The 23,307-nt window shown below is 42.4% G+C and overlaps 1 protein-coding gene across 1 annotated transcript; it reads right to left on the minus strand.

The window, feature by feature from the left end:
• Nucleotides 1-366: 366 nt before the first annotated feature.
• On the minus strand, nucleotides 367-22,571 carry LOC109887862 (integrin alpha-6). Its single transcript, XM_031797248.1, has 25 exons — nucleotides 22,259-22,571; nucleotides 21,813-21,934; nucleotides 21,594-21,673; nucleotides 21,047-21,314; nucleotides 20,559-20,678; nucleotides 19,886-20,099; nucleotides 10,369-10,568; nucleotides 10,187-10,275; nucleotides 9,931-10,058; nucleotides 9,660-9,749; nucleotides 9,509-9,573; nucleotides 9,221-9,366; nucleotides 8,890-9,033; nucleotides 8,358-8,479; nucleotides 7,883-8,039; nucleotides 6,542-6,625; nucleotides 6,362-6,441; nucleotides 6,145-6,219; nucleotides 5,555-5,657; nucleotides 5,217-5,393; nucleotides 4,901-5,005; nucleotides 2,331-2,441; nucleotides 2,098-2,205; nucleotides 1,303-1,428; nucleotides 367-1,000 (listed from the first exon to the last, which is right to left on the minus strand). The coding sequence occupies exons 1-25, from the start codon at nucleotides 22,444-22,446 to the stop codon at nucleotides 899-901; spliced, it is 3,204 nt and encodes a 1,067-aa protein (XP_031653108.1). The 5' UTR covers nucleotides 22,447-22,571; the 3' UTR covers nucleotides 367-898.
• Between the last annotated feature and the right edge of the window lie 736 nt (nucleotides 22,572-23,307).

Genomic DNA, 23,307 nt, shown 5'->3' on the forward strand with positions numbered 1-23,307 from the left:
GTTAAGAACAAATTCTTATTTTACAATGGCGGCTTACCCCGGCCAAACCCGGACAACACTGGGCTAATTGTGCGCCGCCCAATCGCGGCCAGATGTGATGCAGCCTGGATTCAATCCAGGTACTGCAGTGCTGCCTCTTGCTCTGAGCTGCAGTGTCTTAGACCACTGTGCCACTTGGGAGCCCAGTATGTTTCCTAAGGTTCTTAACCTTGTATGTTAGGATAATAAGTCTGTGTGGGAGTGGTTATGTACGCCAGGTCTAAATATGGATTTTGACTGATTATTAATGAAGCATCATTATTAAAATAAACAATGATAGATGCTTTTGACTATCAAAGTGCACAATTCAAATTAATGAGTGGTCACTGGATGGTGATTTGTTTTTATTCAAAAAACATTTGGTTTCTAGTCCGTTATTGGAACCACTATGACCTCATATCAACACTCCCATATAAGATACCACATTCCATTACTGTAAAAGGATAGTCAGTACAACTTTAAGATGTAACAATTTTGGGAAATAGACTACTCCGTTTCATTAAACTATCAAGAAAATGTTGTGCCTGTAAATTCATTTTTACTGTTTTCAGAATTCAAGTCTCTTCTGGTAACTGTATTATTGCTACCAGTGGATCTAATGTTCAAGCTCACATTTGTATTAATATCCACATGGCAGTCAGACAGATTCACAGGTACAGTATGACATCAATACAACCATTAAAACAAGCACGTAATTTAAAAACAACAACTGAAATCCATGACATTTTATGTACGTTTAAGACGTTTTACAAGAGGTGCTAAACTTGTAAACATTTGTGTACATACACAATCTTAAAATGAGCTTTTCACTATTCTGTTCAATTAATTATATCATTGAAGTGTGTACAATTCTCTGTGCCTATGCAGTTGGACCCAAAGATGAGTCTCCTCTAATGGGGTGACGTTCCTCTGTGTTCTTATGCATGACGTAGTACTTCTTAGCCACAGGGTACTTGATGCACTACAATAGGATCAAATTGACAATCTTATTTGTAGCCGGGGTAAGCACACACACTCAAAATAAAGATTCTCACAGAAGTTTCAATATTCATATCAATATTTGGATTCCACCAGAGGAGGCTGGTGGGAGGAGCTATAGGAGGAAGGGCTCATTGTAACGGAATAACGGAATAAATGGAGAGAGTCAAACATGTGGTTTCCATTTTTGAAGTGTTTGCGTTCCATTTAAGCCGTTACAATGAGCCCGTCCCTCTATAGCTCCTCCCACCAACCTTCCACAGTGTGTATTACACATTGTGTTACCTTCCACAGCAGAAAGCCGAGCAGAGCCAGAAGTAGCAGTCCTACCATTACAGAGAGGAAGATGACCCACCAGGCGACCTTAGCCCAGATGGCAGCCTTCCTCTCAGGGAACACTGTCAGCCTCACCTGCAAACACACCATCAAACTGAAGGTGCTTTACAGTATTTAGTTGAGACAGCAAACACTCCATCATGCCATCAAAATGAAGGTACTTTACAGTATTTAGCTGAGACAACAAACACCATCAAGCCATCAAACTGAAGGTACTTTACAGTATTTAGCTGAGTCGATGAACACATGACATTCTTGAAAAGAGACTGGTGAGAGTGTATGTCTGCTGCACAGTGTGAGAGGGTGTGTGTGGTTAAATGGGCAGTGGTAATTACATCAGCTACATTGATCTGTGATTCCAGATTAGTAGACCAATTTCAACCAAACCAAAAAACAACATCAATTTAGATTACAGGATTAGTCACTAAGTATGGAAGGCAATTCCATACAGATATGTATGAAAAAGTATGCTACAAAACAACCAGAAAGTAAATAATAATAGTTGAAAACTATTTCAACTCTAAAGAACAATAATGTAGTCCTCTGAAGATAGATCATGTATCCTTCAGTGGCAGGGAAAAATAGTAAATGTAAACTTCTTAACTTAAACACATAGGCCATCATTATATTTCTAAGCTGACGTGTGGAATTGTTTTAAGATGGTCATACTATGGATCATTTAGCTATTTGAACACATAGGCCATCATTATATTTCTAAATAAACAAGCATAAGCATGTTTGTACCTGAGTTCCAGATTTCTCAGTCTTCCTAAGCCCAATATTCTCTGCAGAGTCTGTCAAGCTGAGAGTGGCATCCAGCACAATGTCCAGGTAGTTTAATGAACTGTAGTCCTATGATGGGATACGCAGAGAACAAAGAAACTGCACTGAAACTGGATGACACAATGTCTATGCAACAGAATTAGGTGTTATGTACATGAAGAACCTGTAGTAACAAACATAAGGGAAATAGGCACCTCAAGGAAAGTACTGTTCCAAAGGCGAGCTTGAAGAAACACCACTGCAGTACTGTCCAAACCCAGCAGAGGGCACCGTATCTCTACACATTTCAACTCGTCTGAGCATGTCTGCAAGAAAGTGAGCGGGGTTCAAAAATTAAAGTCTCTCCACTCAGCAATGACTTGGCCAAAACTGACATATGGTATTGTTTTAAAATGGTCATACTATGGACCCCTTTAGTATTCAGATTTTTTTATTTGATAAAATATTTACTACTAAGCACCATAGAAGCGCATTAAAAAACACATTCATAAATGGAAAAAAGGACAGTTAAAAAAGAAATCACAAGAAGCAATGTTTTGAACTGTTTGTCCTAAATCTAGGAAATGTTTAAAACATCTGGAAATATATATTTGTACACATTCTACACCTTTTTTTGGGCAGGCAAGAAGCTACCTTTCTACATAGTAGTTTGGGGGTGGGGGTGCTGTGATTTTTCATAATTTTTGTTGTTGTTGCCTGCCCAACAAACTTCTATATTGGTTCGGTAATCCTATTGGTCTGCTAATACAGGACTAGTAAAGGCCCAGTGTACTACTTTTGTGAAAAAATGGAAACTAAATGTATTTGAGTAACTTGAGTCTGATAATTATCTGTACAAAACAGTTCATCTGATAATACTTGTGGAAAATAAAAAAAACTTGCTTGATACACGTTTTCCAGTTCATTGAAATACTTTGCAAATGCAACTTTTTTCTATGTGGAAACTGAAATGGTCTATTCAATCCTTTTACTAGACACTCTTAGCTAGAGCAACTTACAGTAGTGAGTGCATACATTTTCACACTGGTCACCCTTGGGATTCAAACCCACAACTCTAGCATTACAAACACCATGCTCTACCACCTGAGCCACATCACAAACCACTTGATGTTTCAATGTACTCAATTACTGTATTGTAAATTGTTTTTCTTCATGGTGATGGAAAGTCTACAGGTACAAACCTAGTAGATGACCAACCTACAGTATGTACAACACTGTAATGTACATTTACATTAAGTGGTTTGTAAGGATGGTTAATTAACACTGAAACAAAAAGTGGTTGTTTTCCATGTTATTTGATCAATCAAAATATTACATCTGATGTGGATGTTTTGGATCTTTTCCCATAACTTTGCATCTTTTGACGTAAATGTTTGAGACTAGGTTTTTGTTCTTTCTGGATTTCATTAGAATGACAATCACAGAGAAAGGGACAGGGAAACAACTCTTTCAATTCAATCTATTTAATCCTGCAAGACACTGTTCTTAGGTATACAACTACCTTTTTTTTATATACCAAAGTGGAGATGCTACAGAGCTACAGATGTCTATACCGGTCCGTTAATAAAAGACCAGTAAAGGCCCAGTGCACTACTTTTGTAAAAAAATACAAATAATAATACATATATACAGTATATATATATTTTTTTCTTCTGATTTGTCAGGGGGTGCTGCAGCACCCTCAGCACCCCTACTTCCTGTGGCTATGCCTTTATACTTAAATGTGTTTTTTAAACCGGTACCGGTTATCTTCAGAAAGTTCAGTGACACTTGTGTTGGTCGCAGAGCAAAAGGGAGAACTCCATTGTGTTCACGAGAGCCTCAGCGGTCCATAGATTGATCATATTAGTGTGTAGCCCAAACTGTTTGGCAGCTATAGACAGAAGTTGGTTGATCGGCTGAACCAACTTCAGACGAGTCTCCTGACACTTGTGGGGGTCGTAGAGCAAAACGGAGAACACCATCAGGTTTGTGAGATTCTCCCCTTTCCATAAGAGTTTGTATGTCAAACCGTTTGGATGCTACATACGTTTTTATGAGAATACCGATTTTCAGGATGTCTCATGGTCTGACAAACACCGCTCTAACTTTGCCACCTTTCACCGCAGATGCAGAAGTGTGACACTGGCAGATGCGGTGGATTGAGACGTATCCTATGCAAAAAACAGATATCTCTATCTCTTAAATTGTTGGATTTTGATGGGGATTTTCTTTGTTATGCAACTTAGATTGACACACAGGTGCGTCAATTGACTCGAGTGGGTTAAACACATGATAGTTGTGTGGAAGGACCACCAGAGGGCAGGCTGGGCTCATGGATAGTAGCCCAACAAGGCATGGGAGACAAGGTAACCAGAGGCAATTAAGCACAGCTGACGGTACTAATGACATACTCTCCTTCCCCTATAAGAGAGAGAATGGAATCAGCAGAGAGAGGGGAAAACTATCTCTGGAAGATGGCCACCGAGAGAGAGGAGCTAGCCAGGAAGAACCACTAAGACGGTGACAATCCCGTGACTTTTTGTTGTAGTTTAAAGATAATCCTATTGTGTTCCTGTTTCATCTGGAGAAGAAGATGTATGCTTTTCCTTGGAAGATTTTCATTGATTATGTTGGAGTGTTTGTGTTGACCAAATGCCCTCAATAGAGAACTGTGTTCAATCAAGAAAACCTACTCCTGACTCGTTTATTCCACCTTCCCGCTTTAGAGTGACGTCCAATTACTTGGTCCGCTCACAGTTGCTTCAAATGAATGTTCTCTTACCAGAGTTTTGTATTTTCTTTTCTTTGACAGGAAGGAGAATCCATCCTCAGATGAGAACGCTTCCTGATGAGCATCTCGTCTTTTTCTTGAATTATCACGAGAGCCCTAGAGTTAAATATCATAATTAGGAAGATTTGCATTAACTACATCTTACAAACAGACAAAATAGGCAATTTACGCCAATTGTGTGAATGATAATGCATATAAATCATTGGTTACTACACCACTTGCAAAAAAGAGCAATTGTGAAAGAGATTCACTCAAGATCCAGTAACCTATCGATATTACCTCAGAATTGATGCTCAGAAGAATTTACCTTTATATGTTGGACAGGACTGATCTCCTTTAGCGGAGAGCAGGGAACGTTCTGTATGCCTTCACTGTGGATCTGCACCAGGTACAGCAGCCATTTCCCCACTGCGTTCTCCTTGGGCCAGTAGATATTCAGCGACGCATTGGCAAAGGATTTCAGTGGCCTGCCCAAATTCCATATCTGTTAAAGTTGACAAATAGATTGACAAATAGATGTATTTAATAAGCATATTTCGGGGGAACATTTTATACGCCCAGTGCAGAGCAGTGTACAAAGGCATATGGAATTTCGATAATCACCAGGGAACAATAGCATTTTGAACCACAAATCAATGAGCTCACCCTGAATTCATACTCCACAAGGGTTCCAATATCATCCTCTGATTTCATGGCGCTCTCTCCCTTTACAGCTCCTCCAAAGCTGACCTGGGAGGGCCTGGCCAGTCTGAGAACAAACATATCTCATAAACCTTAATTCCTTCACATTAAGGTTTGCGTCCAAAATGGCACTATTCCCTATGTAATGCACTACTTTTGATAAGGTCCCATAGTGCTCTGGTCAAAAATAGTGCACTAAATATTTTGAATAGGTTGTCATTTGTGACACAACCTATATTTTCATGAGAGGAGCTCTTCAGATATGTTAGCTAAAAGGGTGGGGTTTTATTTTTTTTACAAATTTATTTTACCTTTATTTAACCAGGCAAGTCAATTAAGAACAAATTCTTATTTTCAATGACGGCCTAGGAAACTGCCTGTTCAGGGGCAGAGGGACAGATTTGTACCTTGTCAGCTCAGGGGTTTGAACTTGCAACCTTCCGGTTACTAGTCCAATGCTCTAACCACTAGGCTACCCTGCCAACCCAAGAAGCAACAGCAGAACAAATACAGGAGCAGCAACAGCAGAGCAAATACCATGTCTGTACACCCACCCAAATACTTGTAGGTGCAGCTCAAAAACTACTTTGGCCTTTGCTTCACTTGCTTGTATCTTCTGCACACTTGTCCTGCAACCAAAAGACTACTCTGTTAGAATAATCTGTGTGTGACTGGTGTAGAGCATACAAAAGAGACACACTCAAATGTTACCTTTATTACCCAGAGCTAATGGGTCCTCTAACAAACATTTATGTGCACTGTTATACTTACGTTTCAAGCTGCAAGGTAATATTTACATCAGTTGTGCTCAGAGAGATGCGGGAAGTGGACAATATTACATAGAAGGTAACCTAAGGGACACAAATGTCTCTTACTTACAATAGACAACTATTCAATTGTGGTATCATAGAAAAAATAAATGTCTTAGACATACACAACATGACTACTCACTTCAGCATCTCTTTTGAATGGGTTTCCCAGTTCACAGTCTGTCAGTGTACCATTGTCATTGGGGTTGCACTTCACTAGTACTTCCTGTAGGGTCAACATATCCAATCAGGGAGCCAGACTTTTGAGTCATATGATAGCAGCTGATAATTTAATGAAACTATAGGCAGTGATGTAAAAATATACACTACATGACCAAAAGTATGTGGACCCCTGCTTGTCGAACATCTTATTCCAATATCATGGGCATTAATATGGACTTGGTCAAAACTTTGCTGCTATAACAGCCCACTCTTCTGGGAAGGCTTTCCACTAGATACTGGAACATTGCTGTGGAGACTTGCTCCATTCAGCCACAAGAAAATTAATGAGGTCGGGCACTGATGTTGGGCGATTAGGCCTGGCTCACAGTCGGCATTCCAATTCATCCCAAAGGTGTTCGATGGGGTTGAGGTCAGGGATCTTTGCAGGCCAGTCAAGTTCTTCCACACGGACCCCGACAAACCATTTATGTGTGCTTCCCGAAACTGCTTCCCCAAACTGTTGCCACAAAGTTAGAAGCACAGAATCATCTAGAATGTCATTGTATGCTGTGGCGTTAAGATTTCCCTTCACTGGAACTAAGGGGTCTAGCCCGAACCATGAAAAACAGCCGAAGACCATTAGTCTTTCACCAAACTTTACAGTTGGCAGGTAACATTCTTTTGGCATCTGCCAAACCCAGATTCCGTCCATCGAACTACCAGATGGTGAAGCGTGATTCATCTCTCCAGAGAATACATTTCCAGTGCTCCAAATTCATGGTGATCTTAGGCTTGTGCGCAGCTGTTTGGCTATTGAAACCGATTTCATGAAACTGCCGACAATCAGTTATTATGCTGACGATGCTTCCAGAGGAAGTTTTGAACTTGGTAGTGAGTGTTGCAAGAGACGACAGACGATTTCCCGTTCTGACAGCTTGTGTGGCCTATCGCTTCGCGGCCGAGCTGTTGTTGCTCCTAGACGTTTCCACTTCACAATAACAACACTTACGGTTGACAGGGGCAGTTCTAGCAGGGCAGAAATTGGACCTGTAAGCAACGGGTGTGGCTGAAATAGCCAAATCCAGTCATTTGAAGTGGTGTCCACATACTTTTGTGTATATAATGTACCTATTTATTACCCTGGAACAATTACGGTATTGGTGATGTTTAATTTCAGAAATCAAGAAGATGGGTGGTCATATTTTCATTGATTTTACATTATCCTGAATAGAATCGTGGCTAATTAACATTATTTTAACTCCTAAGGCCAGTATACTGTACAATGATTTTACCAAAAATGTATGGAAGGCCAGTGACTTACTGAAATGTGGTTGAAGTATAATGATGAGAATGAAAGAGAGTCAGGGAGTTTGATGATCAGGTGACTCTGATGGGCATCATCACCCTCCCTATTGGTCACATTGACCTCCAAAGCTATGTCCTCATCTCCAGCAGAGATTACTGGAATACCTCTTTCACTAGAAAGACATGAGCCTTATCATTACCAAAGCACTACATTGACAACAGCCATATTGAGCAGAGGAGGCTGGTTGGCAGAGATAGGAGGACATGCTTATTGCAATGACTGGAATGGAAAGGTATCAAACACATGGAAACACTTTGTTTGATATCTTTCCATATATTCTAACCCAGTCTTTACAAAGAGCGTGTCCTCCTATATCTCTACCCACCAGCCACCGCTGCATTACAGGGTTCATGTAACCGAATACATAATAAGTTGAATGTAGTCAAGAGGGACTTCTGGGTAACATTCTAATCACACATTTAGTTTCTACCTGGGCAGTGGGGTGAATACATCTTGACCCAGTAGTTTTGGTCTGGAACAGAACCTGTACTGTAGCTCCAAGTTACTTTGGCAAATGTTATCACTCCCACAACCTTTATTTATGAAGATAACCTGAAAAAGTTGAATTTAGTTCTTAAGACTCACAATAACTGTTTCATAACTACTAGGCTTATACCTCCTCTCTCTCACACACCTCCACACACACACACACACACACACACACACACACACACACACACACACACACACACACACACACACACACACACACACACACACACACACACACACACACACACACACGCACGCATGCATGCACGCGCACGCGCACACGCACACGCACACGCACACGCACACACACACATCAGCACACACACACATAGGCACACACACACACACACACACACACACACACACACACACACACACACACACACACACACACACACACACACACACACACACATCAGCACACACACATCAGCACACACACACATAGGCACACACACACACACGTTTACCTCTGAGGTGGCTGTACTCTGCTCATAGAGGCTGAGTATTGGAGTAAGTGCAGGCAGGGGACTCTTGCTTTCTGTCTTACTGTCATTCAGTAAGGACACAGAGACAGAGATGGGGATGCTGTGCAGTCTGTCCTTGATATCACCCTTGAACAGATGGAGAGAAATGGTACTGTATTTTCATGATCGAGGAAATAGTGGCTTTATAAACAAAGTGTGTTGTTGTCTAATGACCCATGGCTGTCCCTTGACCCTAGTCTATTTGGAGGAAGACACACTTTGATTTCTACATGAACCACAGTTGTGACGAGGTGGAAAAATGCAGAGTCACTACCAATAGCTTGAGTTGGGTCTCAGTGCACTTCTCTTTGCCCTGCCCTGCTAGCTCCAGGACTCCCTGGGACTGAAACAGAAACTGCATCCTGGAGGAACGCCTCTGTTTCCTCGTCTCAGCGTCAGCCTCGAAGGCATAGTTGACAGCTAGAGGAAGAGAATGCATTGCATAAGTTCCGGAAGCACAGTGTACATAAAGCGTCAAGAGTACAGTGTCCATATTAGGACAGCCTCAATCTCAGCAGTACCAGGGCATGGTCATTTAGGAGGCTGAAGGTAAGGAACTTACTCAGTCTGGGGTTGTAGGATGGCGGCTGTGCTGTGTAGGTAAAGCATGCCCGTGCCTTGAATGTACTATGCAAATGTAGACAATAATATGTTGGGTTTCATTACGGCAGTGTATTGATATTTGTTTATATGTTGTTTCTTGAAAGTCTTACCATTTGTGTTTGTCACAGTGCTCTGCCGCCATATTGATTGTACTCGGGGTGATTCGTAAGTCCTCTCTGATATTGACTACTGGCCTTGCCCTGTAAGCAAATCCAAGTTAATCAAAATGACCAGTGGACACCACCAAGTTCAAAACTTGATGATGAGTAGAATATACTTGAATCAGGTGTGTTGAAACTAAAGGATATATTATGAATCCTGTGTGTTATCTCAGGACTAAGATTGAGGAACACTGATATGATGTCATCAAGGCAAAGTTACCTGTAGACAAATATGGAATCTGAGAGGGATCCAACAGCCAAGTCAGGGTAATGATTGCCATCCATGTCTATTTTACCAGTCAGAGAAAATCCAAATTGTCTTATATTATACGATTCTGCTGTTATAATCTATAATGACAAGAGATACTGTTTGTGACAAAATGTAGTTTGTGTTCAACATTCTTCAAACTTTCTTGAGAGATTGGGGTGGTCATCACTCAGATGCAGGTGTTCCAGTTTAATGTAAAGGCTCCCACCTGTGCTGTCTTTTTGTGGATTCCACCTGAGGAACCATAGTAAAGGTACACTCGACCTACACCATCATAGGGAGCCCCCACAGCAATATCTGTCAAGTAAAAAATAAAGTTACGGTCTGAATTTATGAGGGAGATGGGTCGCTAAGATGTTCCCAAAGCAGAGAGAAAGGTTTAAGTTAAAGTAATGAAGAAACCGTCCTGATTGACATCTCCAATGTTCTCAACTGCGAGACCGAACATGGAGTCTTTGTTCCCATCCAGACGAACAGGCTCAATCTTTTCCCACTGTCTTCCCCTGTTGTTAATGTAGATGTACACTGCCCCTCCGACCACCCCTTCTTTTAAGAAAAACTCGGGTGCCCCCACAGCAAGGTCATCCCACCTGGAATCCCCAAAATACCCGACCAACAGAATAACATACAATACATTAAAGGTACTCCCACATTAAAGGTCCTCCCACATGGTCCTCCCACATTAAAGGTCCAATGCAGATGTTTTTATGTCAATATCAAATCATTGATATTGTCAAGTATTCATACCCCTTGACTTATTCCACATTTTGCTGTCTTATTGATTAAATATTTTTCTCACCCATCTACTCACAATACTCCATAATTTACATACGTATTCACACCCCTGAGTCAATACTTTGTAGATGCACCTTTGGCAGGAATTACAGCTGTGAATCTTTCTGGGTAAGTCTCTAAGAGCTTTGCACACCTGAACTGTACAATATTTGAACATCCTTTTTAAAAATTCTTCAAGCTCTGTCAAGTTGGTTGATGATCACTGCTAACATCCATTCTCATATTGTTCCATGGATTTTCAAGCCGATTTATGTCAAACTGTAACTAGGCAACTCAAGAACGTTCAATGTCATCTTGGTAAGCAACTTCAGTGTATATTTGACCTTATGTTTAGGTTATTGTCCTGCTGAAAGGAGAATTTGTCTCCCAGTGTCTGTTGGAAAGCAGACCGAACCAGGTTTTCCTCCTGGATTTTGCCTGTGCATAGCTCTATTCTGTTGATTTTTATCCTTATAAACTCACTAGTCATTGCCGATGACAGCCTACCCATAACATGTAGGCCGTCATTGTAAATAATAATTTGTTCTTAACTGACAAATTTAAAACATGATGCAGCCACACCATGCTTGAAAATATGAAGAGTGGTACTCAGTGATGTTTTATTTGCCCTAAACATAAGACTTTGTGTCCAGGACATAGAAGTAATTTCTTTAATTTAGAAGTCATTTCTTTAATTTAGACATAGAAGTAAACAGTTTTAATTTAGTGCCTTCTTGCAAACAGGATGCACGTTTTTGAAGATTTTTATTCAGTACAACAGGGATCATCAACTAGGTTCAGCCTCGGGCCGATTTTTTCTTGACGGATGGTCCGGGGGCTGGAACAGTGGTTAAGAGCATTGGGCCAGTAATCGAAAGGTCACTGGTTTGAATCCCCAAGCCGACTAGGTGAAAAATCTGTAGATATGCCCTTGAGCAAGGCACTTAACCCTAATGTATGTTGCTCTGGTTAAGAGTGTTTACTAAAATGTAAACATCACTAGCACAGTGAAGCTGCTGCCTACATACAGACCTGTAATCATCTGCCACTTTAATAAATGGAACACTAGTCACTTTAATAATGTTTACATATCTTGCATTACTCATCTCAAATGTATATACTGTATTCTATACTATCTATTGCATCTTAGCCTATGCCGCTCTCACATTGCTCATCCATATATGTATATGTATATATTCTTATTCCATTCCTTACTTAGAATTGTGTGTATTAGGTATTTGTTGTGGAATTGTGTGTATTAGGTATTTGTTGTGGAATTGTTAAACATAACTTGTTAGATATTGATGCACTGTCGGAACTAGAAGCACAAGCATTTCGTTACACTTGCAATAACATCTGCTAACCATGTGTATGTGACCAATAAAATTGTATTTTATTTGGTAATTACAAAAAGTTTGTAGACTGCAAGAAGCCCAAACAGATACTGTATAACATTTGACTAAAACATAATCATTTCAAAAATTGCTTTCATTTGTCTCTCAATTATGCGTGGGAATACTTGGGAAATTAAAATCACTTGGAACTGATTTCCTGGTGTTTTTACAGTTTATTATGCCCCTCCAAAAAAGTAGATAAATATATTTATTTATATATTCTTATTCCATTCCTTACTTAGATTGTGTGTATTGTTGTGGAACTGTTAGATTACTTGTTAGATATTGCTGTACTGTAGGAACTAGAAGCACAAGCATTTCGCTACACGCACAATAACATCTGCTAACCATGTGTATGTGACCAATAATTTGATTTGATTCAATTTAGATTTTTTTTAAATTGTCACTGACCTCCACACAATAACCCATAATGTCAAAGTGGAATTATATATTTTTTAAATGAAAAGCTGAAATGTCTTGAGTCAAAAGTATTCAACCACTTTGTTATACATTTGCTTAACAAGTCACATAATAGGGTTTAACATAATTTTTGAATGACAGCTAGATAACCCCACACATACAATTATCTCTAAGGTCCCTCAGTCGAGCAGTGAATTTCAAACACAAATTCAACCACAAAGACAGGGAGGTTTTCCAATGGCTCACAAAGGGCACCTATTGGTAAAAAAAACTGATATTGAATAGCCATTTGAACCTAGTGAAGTTATTAATTACACTTTGGATGGTGTATCAATACAACCAGTCACTACAAAGACACAGGCGTCCTTCCTAACTCAGTTGCCGGAGAAGAATGAAACCGCTCAGGGACTTCACCATAAGGCCAAGGGTGACTTTAAAACAGTTCCAGAGTTTAATGTCTGTGATAGGAGAAATCTGAGGATGAAACAACATTGTAGTTACTCCACAATTGTCACGCCTTGGTCTTAGTATTTTGTGTTTTCTTTAATTATTTGTTCAGGCCAGGGTGTGACATGGGTTTGTGTGTTGTGTTTCGTATTGGGGTTTGTAGTATTTGGGATCGCGGCTGATTAGGGGTGTTGTATAGGCTTGGCTGCCTGAGGCGGTTCTCAATCAGCAGTCAGGTGCTTCTCGTTGCCTCTGATTGGGAACCGTATTTAGGTAGCCTGAGTTCGCTTTGTCTTTCGTGGGTGATTGTTCCTGTCTCTGTGTAGTTTCACCAGATAGGCTGTAATTAGGTTTCACGTTCCGTTTGTTGTTTTTGTATTTATTAGTTATTTCATGTATCGTCATCTTTTTCTTCATTAAAGACATGAGTAACCACCACGCTGCATTTCGGTCCGACTCTCTCTCAACAAACGAAGAACGCTGATACAGAATCACCCACCACACACGGACCGAGCGGCGTGGTTACAGGCAGCGACCGCAGGAAAAGCGAAAGGAGGACGTTATGGACAGCAATGGCATGGAGTATACGACGTGGGAAGAAATCGACAGGTGGGCGGCCGACCCAGAGAGAGTGCAGGAGCCCGCATGGGATTCGCTGGAGCAGTGCGAAGAAGGCTATAGGCGAATGGAGTTGGAGAAACAGACACGGCGGCGCAGAGCGAAACCCGAGAGTCACCCCAAAAAATGTATTGGGGGGGGGGGGGGGCTCAGGGGAGAGTTGCTGAGTCAGGAGATGGACCTGAGCCAACTCTCCTTGTTTATCGTGAGGAGCCAAGGAGGAGACCAGAACCAGAGCCGGTGTTAGAGGTGAGCGAAGCAGAGACTGTGAAGGAGTTAATGGGGAAAGTGGAGTGGAGAGTAATGAGGGAGTTGCTAGCTTGGTGCTATAGATACCATATTCGTCCGACGGATCGTGTCGGGGATTTGATGGCACCTGAGTTAGCGCTCCATACTCGTCCTGAGGTGCGTGTTAGTCGGCTGGTGAAGTTGGTGCCAGCCTCACGCACCAGGCCTCCTGTGCACATCCCTAGCCTTGCACATCCTGTGCCACCTCCACAGTCCAGTCCTCCGGTGGCAGCTCCCCGCACCAGGCTTCCTGTGCGTGTCCTCGCTCCAGTATCACCAGTGCCCGCACCACGCATCAGGCCTACAGTGCGCCTCGCCTCTCCTGCTCTGTCGGAGTCTCCCGCCTGTTCAGCACAGCCAGAGCCTTCCTTCCCTCCTGCGCTGTCGGAGTCTCCTGTCTGTTCAGCGCAGCCAGCGTTTTCCTCCTCTCCTGCGCTGTCGGAGTCTCCCGCCTGTTCAGCGCTATCAGAGCCTTTCTTCTCTACAGCGCTGCCGGAGCCTCCAGCCTGCATGGAGCAGTCAGAGCTGTCAGTCTGCAAGGAGCTGCCAGTCTGCAGGGAGCTGTCAGTCTGCAAGGAGCTGTCAGTCTGCAAGGAGCTGCCAGTCTGCAAGGAGCTGTCAGCCTGCATGGAGCAGTCAGAGCTGTCAGTCTGCATGAAGCAGTCAGAGCTGTCAGTCTGCAAGGAGCTGTCAGTCTGCAAGGAGCTGCCAGTCTGCAAGGAGCTGCCAGTCTGCAAGGAGCTGTCAGCCTGCATGGAGCAGTCAGAGCTGTCAGTCTGCAAAGAGCTGCCAGTCTGCAAGGAGCTGTCAGCCTGCATGGAGCAGTCAGAGCTGTCAGTCTGCAAGGAGCTGCCAGTCTGCAAGGAGCTGCCAGTCTGCAAGGAGCTGTCAGTCTGCAAGGAGCTGTCAGCCTGCATGGAGCAGTCGGAGCTGCCAGTCTGCAAGGAGCTGCCAGTCTGCAAGGAGCTGTCAGTCTGCAAGGAGCTGTCAGCCTGCATGGAGCAGTCAGAGCTGTCAGTCTGCAGGGAGCTGTCAGTCTGCAGGGAGCTGTCAGTCTGCAAGGAGCTGTCAGTCTGCAAGGAGCTGTCAGTCTGCAAGGAGCTGCCAGTCTGCAAGGAGCTGCCAGTCTGCAGGGTGCTGTCAGCCTGCATGGAGCAGTCAGAGCTGTCAGTCTGCATGAAGCAGCCAGAGCTGCCAGTCTGCAAGGAGCTGTCAGCCTGCATGGAGCAGTCAGAGCTGTCAGTCTGCATAGAGCAGCTAGATCCGCCAGTCAGCCATGATCTTCTAGATCTGCCAGTCAACCAGATTCTTCCAGATCAGCCTGTCAACCAGAATCTTCCAGATCTGCTAGTCAACCAGAATCTTCCAGATCTGCTAGTCAACCAGAATCTTCCAGATCTGCTAGTCAACCTGAATCTTCCAGATCCGCCAGCCAGCCAGGATCTACCGGAGCCTACTACCTACCTGAGCTTCATCTCAGTACTGGGCTTCCTCTCAGTACTGGGCTTCCCCTCAGTTCCGGGCTGCCCCTCAGTTCCGGGCTGCCCCTCAGTCCCGAGCTGCCCCTCAGTCCCGAGCTGCCTCAGTCCCGAGCTGCCCCTCAGTCCCGAGTTGCCCCTCAGTCCCGAGCTGCCCCTCAGTTCCGGGCTGCCCCGCAGTCCCGAGCTGCCCCTCAGTCCCGAGCTGCCCCTCAGTCCCGAGCTGTCCCTCAGTCCCGAGCTGTCCCTCAGTCCCGAGATGCCCCTCAGTCACGAGCTGCTCCTCAGTTCTGTGGGGTTCTGGGTGAGGACTATTAGGCCATGGTCGGCGGCGAGGGTGGATTATCCCAGGACGCGAAGGGGAGGAACTATGACATTTATGGAGTGGGGTCCACGTCCCGAGCCGGAGCCGCCACCATGGACAGACGCCCACCCGGACCCTCCCTATGGTTTTGAGGTGCGTCCGGGAGTCCGCACCTTGGGGGGGGGGTTCTGTCACGCCTTGGTCTTAGTATTTTGTGTTTTCTTTAATTATTTGTTCAGGCCAGGGTGTGACATGGGTTTGTGTGTTGTGTTTCGTATTGGGGTTTGTAGTATTTGGGATCGCGGCTGATTAGGGGTGTTGTATAGGCTTGGCTGCCTGAGGCGGTTCTCAATCAGCAGTCAGGTGCTTCTCGTTGCCTCTGATTGGGAACCGTATTTAGGTAGCCTGAGTTCGCTTTGTCTTTCGTGGGTGATTGTTCCTGTCTCTGTGTAGTTTCACCAGATAGGCTGTAATTAGGTTTCACGTTCCGTTTGTTGTTTTTGTATTTATTAGTTATTTCATGTATCGTCATCTTTTTCTTCATTAAAGACATGAGTAACCACCACGCTGCATTTCGGTCCGACTCTCTCTCAACAAACGAAGAACGCCGTTACAACAATACTAACCTAAATGACAGAGTGAAAGGAACGAAGCCTTTACAGCAGGGTACCCCAACTGGCGGCCCGCAGCCCCCCAAGTTAAGTTTTTTTTTGTTTAAAAATGCATCTACACATGCATATATATATACATATATATTGGCAGACCAGGGGGTTTGGTCAAGAATTATCTCGGTTTCAAGGGTGTTTATTTAAATAATAAATCAAAAGAAAAGGATAGGTCACCCCCATGAGACCCTCTCCGGGACACCGTCTTCTGGGCTCCTGGTCTTGCTGCATCCTGTTGGGCACAAAAACTGAACTCCATCCTTTTAGCTCGGGCACCGTCTCCAACTATTCTGACGTTACCTTTCTCCCCCCCGTCCCTTCTCTTGTGTGCTGCCCTTCTGGCAGCTTTATGGGACTCGTACAGCTGGTGAGCCCTTGATTACCCACCAACCACAATCAGCCCCAATTAGTCCTGGCCGGAGAGCCCGTCGAGACCTGGCACGTTCAGCAGAGGGAGCCTTGCCTCGTGATGTAGACTCCGTCTGCCACCAGGCCTCGAAGAGTCTCCCCCTGGTGGCTGACCTGCTGTACGCCACAATATATATATATATATATATATATATATATATATATATATATATATATATATATATATATAGATATATATGGATTAGCAATGGCCGAGCGGCATTGGCAAGATGCAATAGATGGTATAAAATACAGTATATACATATGAGATGAGTAACGCAAGATATGTAAACATTATTAACCTTTCTAGGGCACAACATTCCACTGATAAGGCAGCGTGCAAAATTCAAAAATATTTTTGGGGAAATATGTCACTTTCACACATTAACAAGTCCAATACAGCAAATGAAAGATAAACATCTAGTTAATCTACGCACCGTGTCCGATTTAAAAAATGCTTTACAGCGAAAGCACCACATATGATTATGTTAGGTCATAGCCAAGTCGAAAAATCACACAGCCGTTTTTCCAGCCGAAAATAGGAGTCACAAAAAGCAGAAATATAGATACAATTAATCACTAACCTTTGATGATCTACATCAGATGACACTCATAGGACATCATGTTACACAATACATGTATGTTTTGTTCAATAATGTGCATATTTATATCCAAAAATCTCAATTTACATTGGCTCCTTACATACAGTAATGTTTTGATTCCAAAACATCCGGTGATTTTGCAGAAATACTCATAATAAACATTGATAAAAGATACAAGTGTTATTCACAGAATTAAAGATAGACTTCTCCTTATTAATGCAACCGCTGTGTCAGATTTTTTTAAAACTTTACGGAAAAAGCCTAATCTGAGAACGGTGCTCAGAACCCAAAAGAGCCAGAGGAATATCCGCCATTTTGGAGTCAACAAAGTTAGAAACAACACCATAAATATTCACTTACCTTCGATGATCTTCATCAGAAGGCACTCCCAGGAATCCCAGGTCGACAATAAATGACTGCTTTGTTCCATAAAGTCTGTCATTTATGTCCAAATAGCCACTTGTTGTTAGAGTGTTCAGCCCAGTAATCCATCTTCATGAGGTGCATGTATGAAATCAATCTTTAGGACGTTTTTAACATAAAACATCAATAATGTTCCAACTGGAGAATTCCTTTGTCTTCAGAAAAGCACTGGAACCAGAGGTAACTCTGTCGGGAGCACGCGTCATGAGACCAAGGCACTCTGCCAGACCACTGACTCAAAGAGGTCTCATGAGCCCCTCCTTTACAGTAGAATCCTCATTCAAGTTTCCAAAGACGGTTGACATCTAGTGGAAGCCGTAGGAAGTGCAACTTTATCCATATCTCAATGTGTATTCGGTAGGCCAAGCTTTGAAAAACTACAAACCTCAGATGTCCCACTTCCTGGTTGGATTTTTCTCAGGTTTTCGCCTGCCATATGAGTTCTGTTATACTGACAGACATCATTCAAACTGTTTTAGAAACTTCAGAGTGTTTTCTATCCAATACTGATAGTAGTATGCATATATTAGCATCTGGGAAAGAGTAGGAGGCAGTTCACTCTGCGCACGCTATTCATCCAAAAGTGAAAATGCTGCCCCCTATCGTAAAATAGTTCAAGTAGAATTATTAAAGTGACTAGTGATCCATTTATTAAAGTGGCCAATGATTTCAAGTCTGTATGTAGGCAGTAGCCTCACTGTGTTAGTGATGGCTGTTTAACAGTCTGTTGGCCTTGAGAGTGTAGCTATTTTTCAGTCTCTTTAACAGCAAACTGGGATAGGGAGAGATTGAATATGTCCGTAAACACACCAGCCAGCTGGTCTACGCATGCTTTGAGGACGGGGCTAGGGATGCCGCCTGGGCCGACAGCCTTGCGAGGGTTAACACATTTAAATGTCTTACTCAGGTCGGCCACGGAGAAGGAGAGCCCACAGTCCTTGGTAGCGGGTCGTGTCAGTGGCACTTTAAAATCCTCAAAGTGGGCAAAGATTGTATTTAGTTTGTCTGGAAGCATTTTAAATTCAGGCCTTTGTACACAACACAATGTGGAAAAGTAAAAGGTTGTGAATACTTTCTGAAGGAACTGTAAGTATCTTACTGTGATTGTTTTCAATTAAAATGGGTTAAAAGAAACAAAAATAGCTTCTTAGCAAAGAGCAATTTCTCAAGCAAGAATTTTGCTCTGTCTGTCTGGGTGTGGTCTGAGTGGGGCAGGAATTCTGAAAACTATCAACCAATTTACCCCCTGGTGATGTCAGGTGAGGCCAAAACTCCATCCCAAGAAAACAGCCTGAAATGTCAGGTTGTCTTTTCAAACAGTTCTTACACTAAAAGGGCATTATCATAATTTTCGCAATATTATTCCAATCTCATAGTGAGGAAAATATTGTATATGAAACACAGAAAAATCAAATTTTTGACTGAACTGGGCCTACTGTATAAGACCTACTGTATACAAAGCGTGCATCACAATAATATTGCTTCTCTTCTGAAATGTGCATTTGGTCACTTGCTCCCACAAATCTTAACGACATGCTTCGGAACTGGCAAATATTTTTTATTTTTTAAACCTCCTGCTTTGGGCTGGATGTGTCCATGTGTAGTTCATACATGCATAGTGTATGTGCAGAATTACTATCACCTCGATTAACCACGAACTCCCTAGTTTGAAAGAAACTGTTTTTCTGGAAGCTGTGCTGCACCATTTCCCCACCATTTTCCCCCACATGGGACAGCCCCCTAGCAATTCTAGCCATTGAGCTTCAGCCCCTCACCATTTGAGTGACAGCTAGCAAGATGCACAAACAGCAGAGCGAGAGAGAGAGCAATGATGTGGTGCACATCATTGCTGATATTTGACTTAGTAGGCAATTTTCAGGGGACCACTTAGGGACCACTACTTTCAGAACTATGTACCGGAGAATCTCTTTAAAGCATTGAATTGGTGGAGGCAAGGCTAGTGAGAGTTTCCACCATATTTCGTATACCAGTAATTTCCTTTCAAATCATTGAAAGGAAGTGAACAATGCGCATTTCGGGAGGAAGGGGAGATAATTGTGACAAAGCTACTGGCTGAAATCTGTACCCATCAGCATTGAGGTCCACTACGGCTATGTCGTAGCCAAAGGAGGAGGCCAGGCCTGGGCCTTTAAGGATGTTTTCCACAGATAGACTTCTTTCAGCCAATGGGTCTCTCTTCAGAAATGCCACCTCCCCACTGAAACCGCCTCGTGGTGCCCCAGACACTATAGTCAGCTGGCCCTTCTTGGTGAGGGCCATTCCAGAGTCGATAGAGAACCCTGGAAAAAAGACAGCAATTACTCAATGTTAGCAACTGCAGTGCTACCACGATGAACAGGGGGTCCCGTTCTGCTCAGTTGTTAGAGCATGGTGCTTGCAACACCTGGGTTGTGGGTTTGATTCCTACGGGGAACCAGTATGAAAATGGATACTGTAAGTCGCTCTGGATAAGAAAAGAGTCTGCTAAATTACTAAAACATAAATTGTGCACAAGGGTCCAAGTCTATGGGAAAGGGAGATGTGATTCACAAAATGTGTAAATAAATAGTATGAATCAATACGAAACATGCCATTCTTTACATTTTTAAGAGAGTAAAGCATCACTTACTGCACACCAACAGTATAAAAAAACGAACAAAAGTATTGATGAAATTTACCACAAAACCAAGCACTTCTGTGTTTTCCTTTCACTGTGATTGAATAGAGGATGAAGAAAGCTCTATCCCATCTAAACTGACCTAGATAACTGTTGTTAAGGAGAGGGATGAGGTCACGGTCAAGTCTGTCCACATCCCCAGTTTCACAGGGCTCTTCATTTGACACTTCAAGGTTGTCTAGGGACTCCATTCTCACAATTCCTGTGACAGGCAGATGGAGAATAATGTGAATAATTGACCCTTGGGAATAAATTAAGTTAAGACACCAGGGTCCTTAAACAGGCATAAATCCGAGGTAAAAATTAAAAGAAAGAATCTATAATAGAGAAATGTTTCAACCTGTCGGGGCTTTTCAAGACAAAACTAGGTCTGATCTCAGTTGCATTGACATCGACAGCTCACTCCAATATCAGTGCATTGTGTACTGACTGCAAGTGTGTTTGAATGTCCCAAACATACAGTATATGAATACATACATATCAGATACATATCATAATTCAGTGCATCATATTTTTACATTAACAAGATGAAACCCATTCTAAAAGTATCTCCCAATTCAAAACATGTACCTTTCCACTGGTAAGCTCCGGGGCCCCCAAACAGCAGAGATGTGTTGTCCTTAGCGAAGGCGGCAGAATGACCTTGTTGACAGTATCCGAACCAATCAGGATTCTTAGGCTTATCCTTGATGTGTTTTCTGTCATCACAGATCACCCTCCTCCAGATTCTATGGGCATCACTCTTGTGGAGATCTTCCCCCAGGATATAGCACTGCCCGAATACGAGGTTAGGGGTGTCAGGATTGGTGCTCCACTCCTGGTATCGATGTGCGCAGGTCTGTGGTGGGGAGAATGATAGAATTCCTTACGCCTGAGAGAATTTCTAAGTCATAAACAAAGGGGTTTGATTTATAATGAAAATGTGCTCTTTTGCTAACTTCACTGAAACCCTGAAATGTTGTCCTTTCCGAGTCAATTAAATTCCTTGAATTAAAAACAAAACAAAAAACAATATAAGTTTATTACAAAACAAACCAAACAAACCAAAAAACAATATAAGTTTATTATTGTCAACAAATGACAATTCAAAGATTAAAGTACACAATATTTACAATACCATAACGCTTTGACCAGGGCCTTGGCTTGTCACTCGTACACCCATCCATTGGTCTTTGACATCCTTGCTTTTAACAAACTCTGGAGAACATTCATTTTCAAACACAAATGTTAGCGTTCACGCACATTAATGTTAAATACACATTAACAAAATCACATATTTTCTTAACAGCAATCAAACTTACAAAAACCTATTACACGTGAGTGTAAGCAAACAAACCATCATTGTCAAGCTTGACACGCTCACAGCTCTTAGAATCAGTGGTGAGCTCACACTGGTAGATTCCTCCTGTAACTTCAATTTTGGTAAATGACTTGGCGCGTGGTGCTCCAACCAGCAATCTAGGAAAAATAAATCAGAGTGTTGTACATTGATGTAAAACTCACATGCAGCTCTACAATAAAATATTCAAACTAAAAACAACTTTGTCACTGCTGGTCTGAGTTGTATCAATCAATCAATCAATGTTATTTTATAAAACCCTTTTTACATCAGCAGTTGTCACAGTGCTTTACAGTTATCCGGCCTAGACCCCAAAGAGCAAGCAAAGCAGACGTGAAAACAGAGAGGCCAGGAAAAACTCCCTAAAAGGAAGGAACTGAGCAAGATCAGATAATAGTATGTATGGGACACTGTTAATAATTTCTTATAAGAGGTCAACTCACAGTTTCTTATTGACAGGATTCAGTTGATGGTGCAGTGCCAGGGAGAATCCAAACAGGCTTCCTGGATCACCATTTTTCCTCAGAACATGCTTTGTGTCCGTGTCCAGATTGAAAGCTGAGATGTGAAATGGTAGGCAGGACAAAATAAACCACAGGTCCACTAGGAGGCCCAACCATTGAATTGACATGTTGGTGTTGTTGGGACAACTCTCTGTTCTAGCTAACCCAATAGCTTATTAGCTTACTAGCTTAATAGCTTAATAGCTTACTGTGGTGTCCTCGTGTTGTGAAGCAGAATGGGAAGGCAACACTACAGAAATGGGATGTGACTCGGCACTGGCTGCAGTATACAGTGTTGACAGACAGGGTGTGGTTCAAGGGGAATTTATCTCAAAGAACTCAAGCATTTCACATGTTTATTGTTTGATTGCTTTTGTTAATATTTACCTTGTTCCATTCTAAGGATATGAGGAACTTCACACCCTTGGATCAAAAGTCTGGTGGTTGTGTTCACAGCGGCAAACCAGTGATACTCTACTGTACAGTGTTGATCACTTGATAATACTAAAGGGAAAGGTGTGAAAGTCCATGAGAAATGGCTAAAAGGAGAACATGTACAGTATGTAGCTGCTCACTTTCATGATCACTGTCATGATAACAGCTGTTATTTGTCTAAAGTAGTGAAACTTGATCTTGACAGTAGATGTGTTTTTTTAGTTATTCAAGGAGTAAGGAATAATTCAAAGCACATGTTACATTGTAAGACATAACAGAGTGGTGTAACATGAACATGGTCACATTTCTGTAAACGACATTACAATTGATACAGCATCAGGAAGGAACATTTTACATGATGATGTTGTTATGTTTGTAATAAGTATCAGACCAAGGCGCAGCGTTGTAAACGTACATTCTTATTTATTTAAAGAATGAACACTGAACAAAATAACAAACCGTGAAGCTATACAAACGAGTGCTGACAGGCAACTACACATAGACAAGATCCCACCAACACCAAAGGGAAATGGATACCTAATATATGATCCCCA

Source organism: Oncorhynchus kisutch, linkage group LG19, assembly GCF_002021735.2.
Source record: "Oncorhynchus kisutch isolate 150728-3 linkage group LG19, Okis_V2, whole genome shotgun sequence".
Lineage (NCBI taxonomy): Eukaryota > Metazoa > Chordata > Actinopteri > Salmoniformes > Salmonidae > Oncorhynchus > Oncorhynchus kisutch.

Bases quoted from the DNA above. Each gene is read 5' to 3' on its own strand.
- LOC109887862 (XM_031797248.1), bottom strand. From the start codon at position 22,446: ATGTCAATTCAATGGTTGGGCCTCCTAGTGGACCTGTGGTTTATTTTG. The intron at 10,569-19,885 runs GTACAGATTTCA...TGGGGATTCCAG, and splicing joins GTGGACCTCAATGCTGATGG to GTGGGATGACCTTGCTGTGG. The intron at 6,626-7,882 runs GTAAGTCACTGG...TTGACCCTACAG, and splicing joins TATACTTCAACCACATTTCA to GAAGTACTAGTGAAGTGCAA.